At 38.4% G+C, this 18,389-nt stretch overlaps 2 protein-coding genes across 2 annotated transcripts; both read right to left on the minus strand.

Moving 5' to 3' along the window:
- Positions 1-191: 191 nt before the first annotated feature.
- LOC139454126 (myosin-2 heavy chain-like) lies at positions 192-1,476 on the minus strand. Its single transcript, XM_071235646.1, has 3 exons — positions 1,359-1,476; positions 1,092-1,137; positions 192-831 (listed from the first exon to the last, which is right to left on the minus strand). The coding sequence occupies exons 1-3, from the start codon at positions 1,474-1,476 to the stop codon at positions 192-194; spliced, it is 804 nt and encodes a 267-aa protein (XP_071091747.1).
- A 4,160-nt stretch (positions 1,477-5,636) lies between these two features.
- On the minus strand, positions 5,637-6,908 carry LOC139454128 (centrosomal protein of 83 kDa-like). The gene is made up of 3 exons (XM_071235648.1): positions 6,791-6,908; positions 6,524-6,569; positions 5,637-6,264 (listed from the first exon to the last, which is right to left on the minus strand). The coding sequence occupies exons 1-3, from the start codon at positions 6,906-6,908 to the stop codon at positions 5,637-5,639; spliced, it is 792 nt and encodes a 263-aa protein (XP_071091749.1).
- Between the last annotated feature and the right edge of the window lie 11,481 nt (positions 6,909-18,389).

Raw genomic sequence — 18,389 nt, forward strand, 5'->3', positions numbered from 1 at the left:
AAGTTGTAAATAAAAACATAAATCAGTTTCTTCAGTAACTCGATATAATATTCAGACAGGAACAAAGGAACACTAACACACAATCCGCGATTATTTTACACACGGAATTACAAGAATGTGAAATCAATATGAATTAAAGAACCAACAATCAAACAGTTTATAAAGTTTGTTCCTTATGGCGAGGGTCGTAATTACATTTCGTGACGGATCTTTCCAATTGGCATTTCCTTTGTGAATCTAACAGAAAGGTTCCTGGAGGATCGGATTGGTTTCTTTTCAGCATCCTGTCCTCTCTTGCTGTCTTTCAGAATGGATCTTACACTGGAAGTGACCTTCAACTTGGTTTCATTCTTATCTTTAGCCATCATCAATTTGTCACCGGAAGCAGACAAGTCTGTCTTGACATGTGAGATATTGCTTGGAACCTTGTCTTTAGACTTTCCTGTGTAAGGTCTTCGAGCCTTCCTTGGTTGAACTGGAGGACCGACGCTGGAGGAACTGGTCCGCTTATTGGCAGGAGTGTGACAGGTCAGAGGGGCAGTCTGTCGCTGGAGAGCTGCCAGCTCTTCCTCCAGCTTCTTCCTCTGCTCCATCTCTGTCTGCTTCTCCTTCTCCCAATACCCCGCCAGTCCGTCTAGCGTCTGCTTCAGTTCCTGGACCTCAGCCTGCGCCATTGTGTAACTGAGACGATAGTTGAAATACTCCAACCTATAGTCCTGTCTCTCTGACTCAGTTTTCTGCCTTAAGGTGTTTTCCTCCCGGAGTTGTCGGGCCTGTCGCTCGTTCTCTTCTCTCAGCTTCTGGTTCTCATTGAAAAGGTGATCGAGAAGACTGAAAATGAAGACTCTTTATTTTAAAAGATATTTTGCCCCAAATTAAAAAAAATATCGTTTCACAAACTTATTTTATCTTTAAAATTACAACGTGGTCAAACAAAGGCAGGGAAGTACCGGTAAATGTGTTCTAGGTTATAGTCACATGGCCGACAGAGAATAAGATGGTGTCGGTTCTAGATTAAACTAAAATGCTCAAGTTCTATGACTTATCACATGGGAGGAACGTGCATGAATATCAAACGAAATTGTGCCTACCTTTCCTCCAAATCTCCGACTTGAGATTTCAGGTCCATGTATTGAACTGGAAACAACAACAAAATAATAGTACAAAATCCCGACGCTATTCCACTGTTTGTGAATGGGGTGGAGTGCCTGACATTTTGAGTAAGGAATCAATGTATTATATTAAGATAAATCATACTTGGAGTGTAACTGTAATTGCTTTCAGCAAACACCAGGTAATCATATTTCTATTCATTTTGCATTTAATTTGTTTAGTAGGATAGGATTAGGAATTCCTACCAAGTAAATCTTGATGATCGTCTGGTGTTCTTGGACTTGGAAGATTAGATTCACGCTCGTCCGCCTCGAGTACGGGGGAGAGTAGTTTTCTACACTTCCGCCGTTCTGGTGGATACATCTTTATCTGTAGGGCAAAAATTATCTTATTTAAATTTATGAATGTTAGTATTTGCATTGTAGACTGGGATTTGCTCCAAACAGAACTAATTAATGGGTAAAACAATAACTGACAACATAAAAAAATACGAGTGATTCAATATACACGTTAAAGCTCGACGTCAAGATCTATCAGAAAAGACAAAGTACATTTGAGTATCATAACTACATTGCAGACTGAGTGTTGATGAAGACAGACGTAATGTACGGATACAGAAGTGCAGAGCCGTGAAATATATAGATGTAAAAAGGGTTAGCAAACAAAATATATCAGGAAAAGACAAAGTAAATCAACTGTAGGAGTTAAACTGGCATTGCTTACCTTATACTGAGATGAAGTGTAGACTTGTGTAAGAAGACACAGGCCAGCAACTAATGTGAAGTTTTGTAAGACCAACACGTGTACGTCTGAACACCACCAAGTTCTGTCAGCGACTGATAGGGAACCATCAACGTCGTCATGGAACCATTCTATGACGTCATTTCCACTGTCTCTGTCTATGACGTCACTGACAATGTTCGCTATGCACGGCGCAGTTTTGGGCATCACTCACATATAATGCGCGTCCATATTTAGGAAATAAACACTGCGCCCCTCGTGGTTTATTCTCCTTGCAGAGTTTTATAGTTCGATAAACGGCCATTCGTCGTTTATTTCTTAAATGAGATATCAACATTATGAACAGCCTCTTAAGAATGATGATGAAATGTACAAGCTTTTAAATATTTACCCGTATTTTAATAATGATGACTCCGACTTCGGCAATGTCGGACATGTCCATTGTATGCACAGGTGGGTATTTCCCGCATATTCTCACAAGTTTCACGTCGATTATCTGTACCTGTTCTCCCACAACCGACTGTCATATCTCTCCCACTTTTGGGTGCGATCGTTCGGCCATTGCGTTCATCTGCGCTGTCCAACTACATCTATGGGGAACAACTCACCAGACACTTTCCTCTGAAAAATAACGTCGTCCAACTTACGACCTCATCAAGTTGCGAGCGCATGTCATGAACGGTGCATTTTTGAGTTCATTTAGGGTAACAATCAACAAGAGTGCTCTGAGAGCGCAACATCCCCCGCATTAATTTTTTTAACGAGTTTATATTTTCTTGGTATTTTATGAAATAACAACAGTAGATGGCACTGCATTTGAAACACATTGTGCAGAACATTTTGTTGGGAGTAATCCAGTCTGAATGCTAATGCCAAAAGGACGTAGCTCACCCACAAAAGCCTTAAACAAGGAAACTAACTATAGTTATAGTTATAGTTAGATATTGCGATATACTCTGGAAACTGGAGGAGTAGATTTCATGAAGCTCCGTAAAACAGGGGCAGTAACTCTGTCAAAATTTGTCGTAATGAAACGGGACTGTGATATGCTTATCATCAACATGTCGACATCTTGTGTGTAGAGTGTCAGGGATAGGATATTCTCTGGAAACTGTAGGAGGAGTTGATTTCACAAGCTTAGTACCCTCTCTCACAATTAGGCAAATGAAGCTCCGTAAAACAGGGGAAGTAACTCTGTCAAAATTAGTCGAAATGAAACGGGACTGCGATATGTGTATCATCAACATGTCGATATCTTGTGTGTAGAGTGTCAGGGATATTCTCTAAAAGCTGGAGGAGGAGTTGATTTCACAAACTTAGTACCCTCTCTCACAATTAGGCAAATGAAGCTCCGTAAAACAGGGGCAGTAACTCTGTCAAACTTAGTCGAAATGAAACGGGACTGCGATATGCGTATCAACATGTTGACATCTTGTGTGTAGAGTTTCAGGGATATTCTCTGGAAACTGTAGGAGGAGTTGATTTCACAAGCTTAGTACCCTCTGTGGGACGAACAGACGGACGGACGGACTGCGCCACGACATAATTCCCCCTTCGGCAATTCTGGCCCGGCGGGGAATAAAAACAGAAAATATATAAAGGATTTTTTTAACTGTTGAATCTGTGTACCAAATAGGATGTGATTTGCTTCACGCGTACCAAACTGCTGACCCTGGAAGATCCGGGGTAGAATAGGTCTTCAGCAACCCATGCTTACCGTAAGAGGCAGTAACGGGATCGGGTGGTCAGGCTCAGTGACTGGGTTGATGCATGTCATCGTATCCAAATTGCGTGGATCGATCCTCATGACATCAGTCCCTGGATTGCCTGGTCCAGAATCGAATATTTACAGACCGTCGTCATATAACTGAAATATTGCTGAGTGCGGCGTTAATCAACAAACAAACAAACAAACAAATCACACTGCTGAGTCCCGAATCCCACGTACCGAAAGGGGGTTGACAGCCTCAGAATTATACCCCGCCCAAACAACGTTTTCAGGGGATATAGAAACTGGCTCCGCCCATCCATCTGTCGTTTCCAGAGCATACCTCATATGCTGTTCGATGTGTCATCATGAAACTTTGTATAGACATCAGACATGCATTGAACTGGAGCTTTGTGCTATTTAGGAATTTTAGAATGTTACATTGTCTTGAGTTTCAATGGCAACAAGTTCATCTTAGGTTCAAATGAGGATAGGGTTAGTTCAGGAGCTCTTTTAGTTATATTTCTTGCACTTCCAAATCATACTGGCATAATTCATAAACCGTTTCTCGTTTCTTTGTGAAACTTTTTATTTTTTTAATTTGCATATCTAAGGCAATGACTAATTGGACTAAGGTTAAAATGAGGGTTTAGAGCATAACTCATACACCATTCAATATTTCTTGATGGAACTTTGCAGTCTACCCTGACAGTCATCTTCCCGAGGCAAGGGGGTTAACTGACTATAAAAGTGGAAACTACTAACCCGGGAAGATGTGCCAAGAGTGGACCATTTTCATAATGTAGTGTTTATAAAAAGAAACAAGCACAGCACCATCCGTTTTTTCAGGAATTGTTTGTGTTTTTTCACTATATGAATAAGGAATAATGATCTTGAGTCAAGATATGGCGTTATTTATCAACCAAAGTGAATTTATTCCTATCTTACATCAGGTTATGCATTGCTTAGTGTCTTAAAGTTCTTAAAATTTTTGACGTCGCTGCATTGTTACCTCATTGTGCGACAAAGCACTGTATGCTGAGTTTCCAATATCATAAAAATCAGATCTGAGTTCTCGCGACCGCTAAACAAAGATCTGAGAACACCCCATTAAGGGTCACGATAGACCGCGCTCTGATCGACCAATGGAATGACTGACAAGAAGTCGACATTTGCCAATCAGAAGGCAGCTTTCTCGTGCTTTACGGCACTAATTTCAAATTAGCGACTACGCTTCCAAACATATTTTGACAAATTCTCGATTACAAATCTGAAACCTGAACAAAAGAACATTGTGGAATGGCTAATAGATGGTCTAGAATGTATGGATTCAGTCGTTAAGCCCGTAACTATGGTTCGGAATACCCCGTATTATTGTTTTCGAGGTTACATGATTAGTCATCACATTCCGACTGTAACTTTCATGATCTGGTAAGTGACGCTCTAATTGGTCGGATGAAAGGTCGTTCTGACGTGACCCCTAATGCAATGTCCTCAGAACTTTATTTAGCAGTAGCGAGAACTAAGATCTAATTTTAATGAGATTGGCTTAGTTTCTGACACTGGTGTCATGTATTCATATTCTTCCAATTTCTGAGAGCCTATGAAAGACTTCAATGTCCGACTGACTTTGGGCACTAACATCACACAGACTGGGGACACACTTATGTGAGACAGACTGGGACCACATTAATTTAAAAGTTACTGAAAACTATTCAATGTCTTGTACTTCCCGTGAATTGTGAAACTGTATGCAGTGGGATCCGACTAACCAGTGGTAGAAAGTGTGAGCATCGATCCACGACTTTGGGGCGCGACAAGTATGCATTAACCTGATTAGAGCTGAAAAGTTGACTCCCACATGTCAGGAGGTATAGTTGTTTAAGTTGTAAATAAAAACATAAATCAGTTTCTTCAGTAACTCGATATAATATTCAGACTTGAAGAAAGGAACACTAACACACAATCCGCGATTATCTTACACACGGAATTACAAAAATGTGAAATAAATATGAATTAAAGAACCAACAATCAAACAGTTTATAAAGTTTGTTCCTTATGGCGAGGGTCGTAATTACATTTCGTGACGGATCTTTCCAATTGTGAATCTAACAGAAAGGTTCCTGGAGGATCGGGTTGGTTTCTTTTCAGCATCCTGTCCTCTCTTGGTGTCTTTCAGAATGGATCTTACACTGGAAGTGACCTTCAACTTGGTTTCATTCTTATCTTTAGCCATCATCAATTTGTCACCGGAAGCAGACAAGTCTGTCTTGACATGTGAGATATTGCTTGGAACCTTGTCCTTAGACTTTCCTGTGTAAGGTCTTCGAGCCTTCCTTGGTTGAACTTGAGGACCGACGCTGGAGGAACTGGTCCGCTTATTGGCAGGAGTGTGACAGGTCAGAGGGGCAGTCTGGCGCTGGAGAGCTGCCAGCTCTTCCTCCAGCTTCTTCCTCTGCTCCATCTCTGTCTGCTTCTCCTTCTCCCAGTCGCCCGCCAGCCCCTCTAGCGTCTGCTTCAGTTCCTGGACCTCAGCCTGCGCCATTGTGTAACTGAGACGATAGTTGAAATACTCTAACCTATAGTCCTGTCTCTCTGACTCAGTTTTCTGCCTTAACGTGTTTTCCTCCCGGAGTTGTCGGGCCTGTCGCTCGTTCTCTTCTCTCAGCTTCTGGTTCTCATTCAAAAGGTGATCGAGAAGACTGAAAATGATATGTCTTTATTTTAAAAGATATTTGGACCCAAATTAACAAAATATCGTTTCACAAACCTATTTTATCTTTAAAATTACAACGTGGTCAAACAAAGGCAGGGAAGTAACAGTAAATGTGTTCTAGGTTATAGTCACATGGCCGACAGAGAATAAAATGGTGTCGGTTCTAGATTAAACTAAAATGTTCAAGTTCTATGACTTATCACATGGGAAGAACGTGCATGAATATCAAACGAAATTGTGCCTACCTTTCCTCCAAATCTCCGACTTGGGATTTCAGGTCCATGTATTGAACTGGAAACAACAACAAAATAATAGTACAAAATCCCGACGCTATTCCACTGTTTGTGAATGGGGTAGAGTGCCTGACATTTTGAGTAAGGAATTATTTGATTATATTAAGATAAATCATACTTGGAGTGCAACTGTAATTGCTTTCAGCAAACACCAGGTAATCATGTTTCTATTCATTTTGCATTTAATTTGTTTAGTAGGATTGGATTAGGAATTCCTACCAAGTAAATCTTGATGATCGTCTGGTGTTCTTGGACTTGGAAGGTTAGATTCACGCTCGTCCGCCTCGAGTACGGGGGAGAGTAGTTTTCTACACTTCCGCCGATCTGGTGGATACATCTTTATCTGTAGGGCAAAAATTATCTTATTTAAATTTATGAATGTTAGTATTTGCATTGTAGACTGGGATTTGCTCCAAACAGAACTAATTAACGGGAAAACAATAACTGACAACATGAAAAAAATACGAGTGATTCAATATACACGTTAAAGCTCGACGTCAAGATCTATCAGAAAAGACAAAGTACATTTGAGTATCATAACTACATTGCAGACTGAGCGTTGATGATGACAGAAGTAATGTACAGATAAAGAAGTGCAGAACCGTGCAATATAGATGTAAAAAAGGGTTAGCAAACAAAACATATCAGGAAAAGACAAAGTAAACCAACTGTAGGAGTTAAACTGGCATTGCTTACCTAATACTGAGATGAAGTGTAGACTTGTGCAAGAAGACACAGGCCAGCAACTAATGTGAAGTTTTGTAAGACCAACACGTGTACGTCTGAACACAACCAAGTTCTGTCAGCGACTGATAGAGAACCATCAACGTCGTCATGGAACCATTCTATGACGTCATTTCCACTGTCTCTGTCTATGACGTCACTGACAATGTTCGCTATGCACGGCGCAGCTTTGGGCATCACTCACATATAATGCGCGTCCATATTTAGGAAATAAACACTGCGCCCCTCGTGGTTTATTCTCTTTGCAGAGTTTTATAGTTCGATAAACGGCCATTCGTCGTTTATTTCTTGAATGAGATATCAACATTATGAACAGCCTCTTAAGAATGATGATGAAATGTACAAGCTTTTAAATATTTACCCGTATTTTAATAATGATGACTCCGACTTCGGCAATGTCGGACATGTCCATTGTATGCACAGGTGGGTATTTCCCGCATATTCTCACAAGTTTCACGTCGATTATCTGTACCTGTTCTCCCAGAACCGACTGTCATATCTCTCCCACTTTTGGATGCGATTGTTTGGCCATTGCGTTCATCTGCGCTGTCCAACTACATCTATGGGGAACAACTCACCAGACACTTTCCTCTGAAACATAACGTCGTCCAACTAACGACCTCATCAAGTTGCGAGCGCATGTCATGAACGGTGTATTTTGGAGTTCATTTAGGGTAACAATCAACAAGAGTGCTCTGAGAGCGCAACATCCCCCGCATGAATTTTTTTAACGAGTTTATATTTTCTTGGTATTTTATGAAATAACAACAGTAGATGGCACTGCATTTGAAACAAATTGTGCAGAACATTTTGTTGGGAGTAATCCAGTCTGAATGCTAATGCCAAAAGGACGTAGCTCACCCACAAAAGCCTTAAACAAGGAAACTAACTATAGTTATAGTTATAGTTATAGTTAGATATTGCGATATACTAGTACTCTGGAAACTGGAGGTGTAGATTTCATGAAGCTCCGTAAAACAGGGGCAGTAACTCTGTCAATTCTGTCGTAATGAAACGGGACTGTGATATGCGTATCATCAACATGTCGACATCTTGTGTGTAGAGTGTCAGGGATAGGATATTCTCTGGAAACTGTAGGAGGAGTTGATTTCACAAGCTTAGTACCCTCTCTCACAATTAGGCAAATGAAGCTCCGTAAAACAGGGGAAGTAACTCTTGTCACTGACAATGTTCGCTATGCACGGCGCAGCTTTGGGCATCACTCACATATAATGCACGTCTATATCTGAAAACATAAACGACGAGTGGGAGTTGTTTATTGTTCAATAAAACACTGCAGAGAGAATAAACCATGATCAATTGATCAATTGAAACCTTTAACCATTTTCATTTTGCATGTCTAAGGCAATAACACATTGGACTAAGGTTAAAATGAGGGTTTAGAGATTAACTCATAAGTCATTCAATATTCCTTGATGAAACTTTGAAAGCACATTAGATAACATACATCATACAATCCTGTTGGGGTTCCGGTTGGAAATAGCTCCCCAGCAACGTTTACTTGTTTGAACGCGAAGGTAAACCCCATTTCATCCTACCTCGACTCGACTCAACTGTTGACTAAACTGGCTACCTGTCAGTACTGGACCAAATTTACAGTCCTAAATTTATTATATTAATTTATCTCGTTATATCTGTACAATCAGAACACCTGATGAAGGAGGAAGTATACAGTCGGAAATTTTGTGTCCCTCATAATAAAGAAGTTGACATCCATAAATACTCTTCCATAAAAACGAGACCTTCATTTTAGAGTTCTTCCTCGCTACCAGATTGTGGTTTGTTTAATGCTAAATGGTTTCAGTTGTTTTTCAACTGTACTAGAATAGGAAACAGGTGAGTTTGAAAATCAACTTTAAATTTAGTTGAAAATTAAAATTGCTGTTCTTTCTCAAGTTGGAGAATGTCGGAACAAAAGTCAGTCACTTCCCAAAAGGGAAGCGAAATAATGGAACCTTCAAATGAAGGAAATGAAGAGTTAGAACAGCTTATTTGTAGCCTTAAACAGCAAAATGCAAAAGCTAAATGTGCGTTTACAAAGGGAAAAAATAAGTTGAATACTCTTGTTGAACAAAGATAGGTCAACACGAAAAGCAGTTAGAGAAGGCATTGATAAAGTGAGTTCTCTTCAGGTGGAAGTCATGGATGTTATGGTAAAACTTACACAGGCTTTCACAGATGCTCATGATATAGAGAATGTGAACAAGGTTGATGCTGAAATATCAAAACTTAAATGTGAAACGTCTGAAGTGATAAACATAGCACAGGCGTACTTAGATAGTGGATCAAGTACTTGTTCTCTGTCCAGCCATAGATTGTACAGGTTGTCCAAAGGGGATAAAAAGCCTGACGTTCGTAGAGGGCAAACTGTAGTTGTAGGACAGAGACATGACCTCAATGAAAATGGCAAGGCAGCAAGTGGTGTGACAGTAGGTCATACCAAATATGAACAGAAATATGATCATAAAAATTAGGTGAAACAGACGGTAGCATATAGAATGAAGGAAACATGGGGATGGGGGGCTTGTGTGACATTGATGATCAGCATGAGTTTCCCAATCGCAATGAAGGTAGGTTTGAAAACGCAGAAAAGCAACATATCGCTGTTGGTAATGATATGTGGAAACAACTAAAACGTGTTTCGATACCAGTGTTTTATGGAGATGTCAAGACATATGAGAGTTGGAAGGCCGCCTTCATGACATGTATAGATCAGTCTCCTGCAACTTCTGTATACAAACTCCTCCAGTTGCGACAGTATCTTTCAGGTGAAGCATTGAAAGTGGTTGAAAGTTTAGGCCATAGTGGTGTTGCCTATGATGTTGCATTGACAGGTTAGAGAGAAAATATGGGGGTAGACGGCGTCAAATAGCTATTCATATGGAAGAATTGAGTAACTTCAAACCTATTCGTGAAGGTGTTGCCAGAGATGTTGGACGGTTTGCAGACATTTTGGATGTTGCAGTTATCAATCTGTAAGAAAATGATAGATTCGAAGAGTTAGGAAATGGGTCTAGCCTACTTAAAAAGATGACAGAGCCAATGGTTGCACGTTATCAGGTGGGTTTATGAAATGGAGAGACAGGAGTCTGTTGAAGCTTTGAGAATGTGGGTTATACAGGAAGCAGAGTTCCTTACCATTGCTTCAGAGGCAATTCATGGTGTTGCTAAAAAAAGGTAAGTCAGATCAAAAGGTTCACCAATCAGATCAAAAGAAAAGGTTGTCTTATACCTTTGTTACCACAAAGACAGAATCCAGTAACACATTCAGCAGCAAAGATAGAAGCTGCAGTCTTTGTAAAGAACATCATGAAATATGGAGATGTTATGTCTTGAGAGGCATGGAGATTTCTGTAGTATGGTAATATACAAAACTGTAAGAGATATTGTATTTTTCAACAAATAATATTTGTTTGTTATGTGTATTTCTGCAAATTGTTTATGGGTGCAGTTATCTAGGTCAGCAATGGTATCTATCATATGGGCTGATTTTGAAATCGTAAGCTCAATTTTTAACACCCTCATTACAGTCAATGATATGCTCTAGAAGATAATCCATTTATAAAGTTATGAATTTCAGAGACGTTAGTATCTTCTATTTCAATCAGTCGAGTCAACTGAATTTGAAGGTTTAAGAACAGTCTTTAATGATTATGTAACAAACCTTCTTCTGAACACTCTTCTGTTATTGGGGAGCTGAAAAGAAACATCTTTTATTTCAAATAATGTTGGGTATTAGTTGTGGACAACATCAACTTAAACCATTTCAAAAGGAATCTAGTGGTATATGTAATTGTGCAGAAATGTTTTGGTTTTTAAGATGTTGGTAAGACTGTGAAGAATGTGACTGATATTCTGATGCTCATGTGTTCACAATAAATTATGCCAATATGTGATAGTAACCATGTCTTTTAAAAGCAATATATGTATACAAGTCAATTATATGGAGTTTTAGAAGTGAAGACACTTCGAGCATCATATGACTGTCTAATATTACGTACCGAGATCACCTTGCCTTTCACAGAAATCCTCGTTTTTGTTGCTGCACCCAGTGCCTCTTGGATGCTTGTGACGGGTTTATTTTCCATAATGTTCAACAATCCCATCTTCGATGTGGAATTATATGGTGGATAGGACCTGCAGTTATGCAAATATCTATAAACAAACAAATAAAAAATAAAATCATTGTTGACTTAAAACCTTATTTCACCGGATATTACATTAATATCTTTGTTGTAAAAACAGATGAAGTATGTCTCATTTGTTTTAATACCATTATTGTGAAATTGTTTTTCTTCAAATACTTCTAACATATATTCCCTGGAATGTATTCACTGTTTGATGATTTTGATCAGTTTATCTATTAGAAGAATAATCTTAATGCGATGACCAATCTATAATGCCTTCAAACATCTCAGGTAACATCAAAGGTAATGTAAGATATGTGTTGTGTGCATACATCTTTTAATGTAGATTAATACCGTATTCGACGTAATAAGCGGCCAGGACGCTTCCGAAATTAGAAATAGGGGGCTCTTATTAGAATATTATTTTGGTGGAAAAAAACAGAGTTGAAAGATAAACTTCATGGTCTATGCTGACAGCCTGAAATGTTTATATACGACATATGTATTTTTCCAGAATTTAATTGCCTATAATTAAGGGTACATCTAACACACGAGTGCGTATTATACGCGAATAAATAAGTCTTGTGTACATTGATCAATCCGAAGGGGTGCCAATTGGGATTGTTCACTAGCCAATATATTAGCAAATATCGCCATGGGCACTTATTAGAGCGGGGCACCTATTACGTGGATTACGGTAGTACATGAATTTCAACACTATGAACAATGTATACGAATAAAGTGTGAGACAGAAGTTATGATATGTATCAATGTTGTATCCAAAGAGAAGTTTACTGTAATCACGGGAGTCCGTATCTAAAAATAGACGCCCTCATGCATATTCATGACTCCACACCATCTTCGGGCTCGCGTGTGGAGATGGTCATGAATATGCATGAGGGCGTCTATTTTTACATACGGACTCCTGTGCTGTAATATACTTACTTTGTTGTTGTGATCTGTCCGGTGCATACGCAACATGTGTGGCCATGTTAAATCCATTTTTAGAGGTAGAAAGTCGTGCGGCATTCTAAGAATCGTTATCGTGCTTGGTGAACTCTTCAGGATAACGTGCGCCTCCTTGTACTCAACAACAAATCGCGACCACTCATCATGATTTCTGGTGCGAAGTGGCAGAATGTCACATTTGGGCTGTGGCACTGTAGATAAAGTGAGACAAAAGGGTAAGGATTCATGAGGTTCATAGTCAATCTAAATAAGTGTGAGTGAGTGAGTTGGGTTTAACGCCGCTTTTAACAGTATTCCAGTTATATCGCGGCGTGTCAGCTTAATGTGGGAGGAAAGCCCGAAGTGATGCAGGTATCAGACGTTTTCCACTTCGGTGAAACCCACGAGCACGGGTATAGTGCTGACAAACCTAGAAACATAATGGGGGCGAACCAGGATTCGAACCCATAATCATAGGTTTCTGGCGTGCGCAAGGGACGCAACTCTGCACAGCGAATCGCGGCGCCTTAGACGACTGGGCCACCCGTGCCCCCAGAGATGGAAGGAAGTTATATAGGAAGATATATTGAAAGGTTGAGAAAAATAGTGAATGTTTAAGAATGAATGGTGTCAGTTAGTTAGACTTTAGTGCTATGGTGACATGTGACACAATATACTACTTACTTCATAGAATGATAAATAACATGTAAATTTAAAACTAAATAATTTATTTGTGTGTATATAATATTACTTGAGCATGGTGACTCTAGGTTGGGTGTGTGCAAAGTTATTCATATTTGGAAACAACAGGTTATTAGGGAAGAGAATTTATAAATGTCAACTTCTTTATTATGAGGAACACAGTGTTTCGGAGTACATGCTTAATCCTTCAGCAGATGATCATGTACTCCGAAACGTTGTGTTACACATAATAAAGAAGTTGACATGCATAAATTCTCATCCTTATCATGCTTATGTGCATCAATTCTAAATGCCTTTGAAAGAGTTAATGTCATCACTTAAAGCAGTTAAGTTACTAGTTAATTAATACAACAAGATAACACATTATGTTTATGTAAAATTCTTTAGATTATCTGATATTGTAAAGTGTTTGAAGAGCTTTGCAATATTTTAGTCAACTTTGTTTTATGCCAATTAATGTTTTTTTCTGATCTGCTGTTAAAATGTGTTTATCAATGCATTAATATTTTGAATTCTTTGATCAAGAAGGATTTTAATTATGTTTCTATAGGTTGCTTCATGTTACTTTGGATGAAGCAATGAATAGGCTTTTAGTTTCTAATACTATCGTTATATATTTTAGGCATAAAAATTCTTGTAGATTATTATGTGGTGTATATGAGGTTTGTAACTAATACCTATGTATCTCTCATGCAGTAGTTTAAATAATGGTCAGTTGGTCTGTTTATCATAAATGATGATATTTTTGTAATTGGGGACTTCCATTGGTGACAATTATGAATGTGAGATACATTTAATTATTTTGATTTTTTTTTATTTATCAAAGTTAAATTTATGGCACTGTGTACTACAGCATTAATGACCAGTTTCATCTTGGTTAATGGGCTCCAACTGTTATATTTGTTATTTGTTTTGTTGGTTTAACTAATTGTTTGTGTCACATTCAAAGAATTAATGGGCTTACCTGAGAGAACAGTGAATATTGCTTTGACAGGTGTGATGGGCCGAGTGGGAATAAACAGACAATGAATAATCAATAAGTGAACTAAACGTACTGGTTGAATATTCTCTAGCTCTGATATAAGTTGTAATTCTGTTGTCACTGGGGATCGACACTTGCCCAACGGTTTACAGTAATGATGGTCCACATGGTATACATATTGTGCAATGTGGTAGTTGTTCTTCTGTATGGTTTAGGTTTTTACTGACTATGAAACATTCGATTTTCTTTGATCGTAATCGTCATGAAACCGTTTTTGAACTAAATAAATAATGTTCAAGAATAACATACCTTTGAAAGTGTTGTGACTCTTGAAGTTGACGCTCCTTGAGCAGTTCCAGCCATGGTAAACAGTACTGACGAAGGCAAACATATATATCCAACAGAATCAAACTGCCCTGACGCAAACTGATATCCAACAGAATCAAACTGCCCTGACGCAAACTGATATCCAACAGAATCAAACTGCCCTGACGCAAACTGATATCCAACAGAATCAAACTGCCCTGACGCAAACGTAGATGTCCAACAGAATCAAACGGTACTGACGCAAACTGATATCCAACAGAATGCAGAATGTAAGAAGACGAGGGTATCGATGGCATTTTATTACATGAACCTGGTCAGGATGTGCAGCCAATGAAATCACTTTCTCAAAATTCAGCCAATGAAATGGTAGATTTGTTTCTACCCATTTTATAAACCTATTCATTGGGAGTTCTTTCTATATGCATTAAAACATATTGTAAGGTTTTACTTTGAAAGTAAAACCTATTATGAGGTTTCATTTTCGTTCGGGAGGTTTTACTTTGAATGTAAAACTCAAATCCCAGGTTTAACCAAGTAACTGAAATAAGAACAAGTAGCAATTCGAAATGAAAGGACGGCGAGGTTTCAAAACACGTGCTTTTAAACAAGTGCTTATCAATGCTGCACAATTTGCACGTGCAGTAACTGCTAGCCGTTACGTCACAACTATCTCTATGTAACAGTTGGATAGTTTAAAGTAACAAATCTTGTAAAGCAAAAAACACCTTTCAAAATTGCGAATTTTCGTTTTGAAAAGTTTAAAAGAAGTGGAATATTGCAACACAAACATTTAGAAACCGAAGATTTCACTTTCATTTAAAAGTAAGTATTTTAGTTGTGTTTTGTTGTTGACACATCCAAGTGCTCTTGAACGCCTGGCAAGTCAGCGAATTTCACGTGCAAGTTATGATATCACGTCTTCAAGGAAGCGCTATGACTGATACTGACTGACTGACTGATATAGAAGATTTAACGTGCGCTTTCCGACTACAGCGTATTTCGCACACGGGCCTGGCCGGACCATTTAGTGTATTCCGAAAAGGGTGAAAGTGGTGTGTGCAACCTAAGAGGGGGCTTTTAGGGGTTGCTTATATTGATTTTTTGAAATTTTTAAATTTGGAATAAATGCCGAGGTGGGTGGAGGAGGGAACTAAGGGAGCCGGGTAAGGTGGGTGTTTGTATGTTTATTGGATTTTGGATTGGTAGATTAATTAATTTTTAGATGCGCTTAATTAGGTCTGTTTTGATTAGGAATACGCCTAGGGCCTTGAAGTTTTCTAGTTTATTTTGAGGGTTTAGTATTTCATCTAGAGTAGGAACCTTATTTAGATTGAGGGTGGTTTGTAGTGTGGTTCTGTGTGTTTGATAGTGGGTGCAGTGAATGAGTGCGTGTTCTGTGGTTTCGGGTTGTTTGCAGTGGGGGCAGTTGCCTGTGGTGTGTCTTTTAAGTTGTTTTAGGTGGTTATTTAGGTTAGTGTGTCCTGTTTGGAGTTTTGTAATTAATCTGTCAATTTTTTTAGAGGGGTGTAGGATTTTAGGTTTGGCTAGTGGTTTTCTGAGCACTTTTTTGATTTGGCTATTTGAGTTTTGATATTGATTATGCCATTTTTTGGTTATTTTTTGTTTGTTTACACTTTTAATTTCTGATTTTGAGATGGGTAGGTTTAGGCTTATTTCTGGTATTTTGAGAGATAATTTAGCTGCTTTATCGGCGCTTTCGTTGCCGTAAATTCCTACGTGGGCGGGGATCCACAAGAAGGTTATTTGTTTGCCTGCTTTTGTTAGGTCGTTGGAGCTTTTAAGTATTTGGTTTATTAATTTAGGTCGTTTTTTGGTATTTTTGTTTTGGAGGGCTTGTAGTCCACTAAGGGAGTCAGTGAGAATTAGGATTTTTTTGTTGTTTTTAGATTGTTGGTTATGCAGGGCTGAGGCCATGCCCATGCCTATAATGAAGCGCCTCATTTATAGATGCTCGTTATAACATTTAATCAATTTAGACGGTTTATAAGTATGGAAAAACAATTTCCCTCGGTTTTGGTAGACAGAGCATGATCTGGAGGTCGGGAAAAACCGCGGGGGCTTCGCCCCCTTGCTTTTTCCCTCTATTAGAACTAAGAACCAGTAACCATAATCTACCTATTGAAACCGGCCGATGGCATTCTATACCAAAAGAAGAAATATTATGTAAACTATGTAATGCTAATGCTGTTGGAGATGAGTTTCACTATCTCTTCTGGTGTGAAGCCCTTCTCCAACACCGAAAAAACTACCTCTCGATACAAATATGTGATTTCCAAAATTATCCAATGATTAGAAAACTTTTGTAATAAAACCACGAAGGATTTAAGGAATCTTAAGTCATATCTGAATATATTATATAATTTAAGGTAATATTCATATGTTTTAGTTTTAAACATATTTATTTCACAACTTGTGAACTGGATTGGTAAACAAGCTAAAACTTATTTGAATACCGCTCCAGAATTAGAATACAATATAACATGACAAAAGTACAGTCAAGGAATACAATTATATACATGTTCTTATTATAGAAACTACATTGAAACTACGTTGTCGGCGCTGTCAGGTCGCATTTTTAGTAGTAATAGTGTACTGCAATATACGGCAAGGAATAGTATTATAAATTTAAGGTGCTATGTAAAATCACAAAACCTATTGGGTAGCTGAATGTAGTCTTGTACTGATTTAAGAATCTAAGTTTATTTTTGACGTCCTTTCAGGATTACCTAATAGAATTGAATTTAGATCATATCCCTTAACATAATAGTACATATTCTGTCTTAAATCATTGTAATTCGGGCATATGAGAAAGAAGTGAAGTGCATCTTCAGTGTGATGGCCACATCTACATGCGGGATTATCTGATAAATATCGTGCGACCCGGTCTGCATTAAGATCACTGCATCCAAGTCGAAGGCGGGCGTGCACAATTTGACAAAATCTTGACCCGTATATGTTTTTGAAAGTACACAATGTACCTGCATCTATATATTCGTCCGATAGCGATTTCCAAATTTGGACAGTATCAGGAATAAATGATTTAGCATAATTTACCGTTTTACAGTTAAAGGGCAAGTTCACACGGAAATGAACCTTTTTTTCTTGTACTTTTTCCACATTAAAAGTGTTAACATAGAAGTGTCATAGACAAAAATATAAAAACATCATATTTAATTAACATATTTTTTGCACTAAAACGATTTATATTTTTCACATTTTCCAAGTGTTCTATTTCCATAACAAAAACACCATGGCTTATGTCCCTTGCAATATGACGTCATTGGTGCCAATTGATAAACATTATGACGTCATCATGCTTTGTTAGAGCCGCTTCACGTGGTGTAGGTACAGTTTTGTGATTCTAGCATCTCAGATGCCAGCCAGAATTGTGTTATGCTGAGTCACCACTGCGCCGGAGTGTGTCGTAGACCATGTTGTTTTACCGCAAACTGGTCCTTGATATCTTTTGCGTTGAGAATAGACCGGGACCCAGTTGAATTGGCACCAATTACGTCATAATCTAAGGGGGATAACTCAGGCCTTTTTCGCTCGTAAAACGAAGGCCTCATAACGGCATATCACTTTCACACTATTGTGAGCTTCCTACTTTCACTGTGAAAATAAATGAGTGTATATTTTCAAACACAGATACTAACTAATTCTAAAATTGCGTTTTGTTTAGAAAAAGAAAGAAAGTGATTTTTGCGTGTACACTTCCCCTTTAACCGTTTGCAAATTAGAACTATTTCTCAAATTGAACCTACTCGTTTCTGAGACTTTTTGAGGAATAAGATCAGAAAGATACTATATTCATATTATCCTGTCCTGTCACTTGCCATGTATATATTTGTTAAATGATGTAAATAATTCAAATTCTCATGTACCACCGTTGGTTGGTTGAGTAATAAAATATTCTGTCTGTCTGTCAGTAGGTTCATTTTCTATT

The sequence above is a fragment of the Haliotis cracherodii genome, unplaced genomic scaffold, assembly GCF_022045235.1.
Source record: "Haliotis cracherodii isolate W230 unplaced genomic scaffold, xgHalCrac1.p SCAF_10, whole genome shotgun sequence".
NCBI classification, from domain to species: Eukaryota; Metazoa; Mollusca; class Gastropoda; order Lepetellida; family Haliotidae; genus Haliotis; species Haliotis cracherodii.

Excerpts from the sequence above, each read along its gene's own strand:
- LOC139454126 (XM_071235646.1), bottom strand. The coding sequence starts at position 1,476 with ATGTATCCACCAGAACGGCGGAAGTGTAGAAAACTACTCTCCCCCGTA. Across the intron at positions 1,138-1,358 it reads CGATCATCAAGATTTACTTG|TTCAATACATGGACCTGAAA; the intron begins GTAGGAATTCCT and ends TGTTGTTTCCAG. Across the intron at positions 832-1,091 it reads GTCGGAGATTTGGAGGAAAG|TCTTCTCGATCACCTTTTCA; the intron begins GTAGGCACAATT and ends CTTCATTTTCAG.
- LOC139454128 (XM_071235648.1), bottom strand. The coding sequence starts at position 6,908 with ATGTATCCACCAGATCGGCGGAAGTGTAGAAAACTACTCTCCCCCGTA. Across the intron at positions 6,570-6,790 it reads CGATCATCAAGATTTACTTG|TTCAATACATGGACCTGAAA; the intron begins GTAGGAATTCCT and ends TGTTGTTTCCAG. Across the intron at positions 6,265-6,523 it reads GTCGGAGATTTGGAGGAAAG|TCTTCTCGATCACCTTTTGA; the intron begins GTAGGCACAATT and ends TATCATTTTCAG.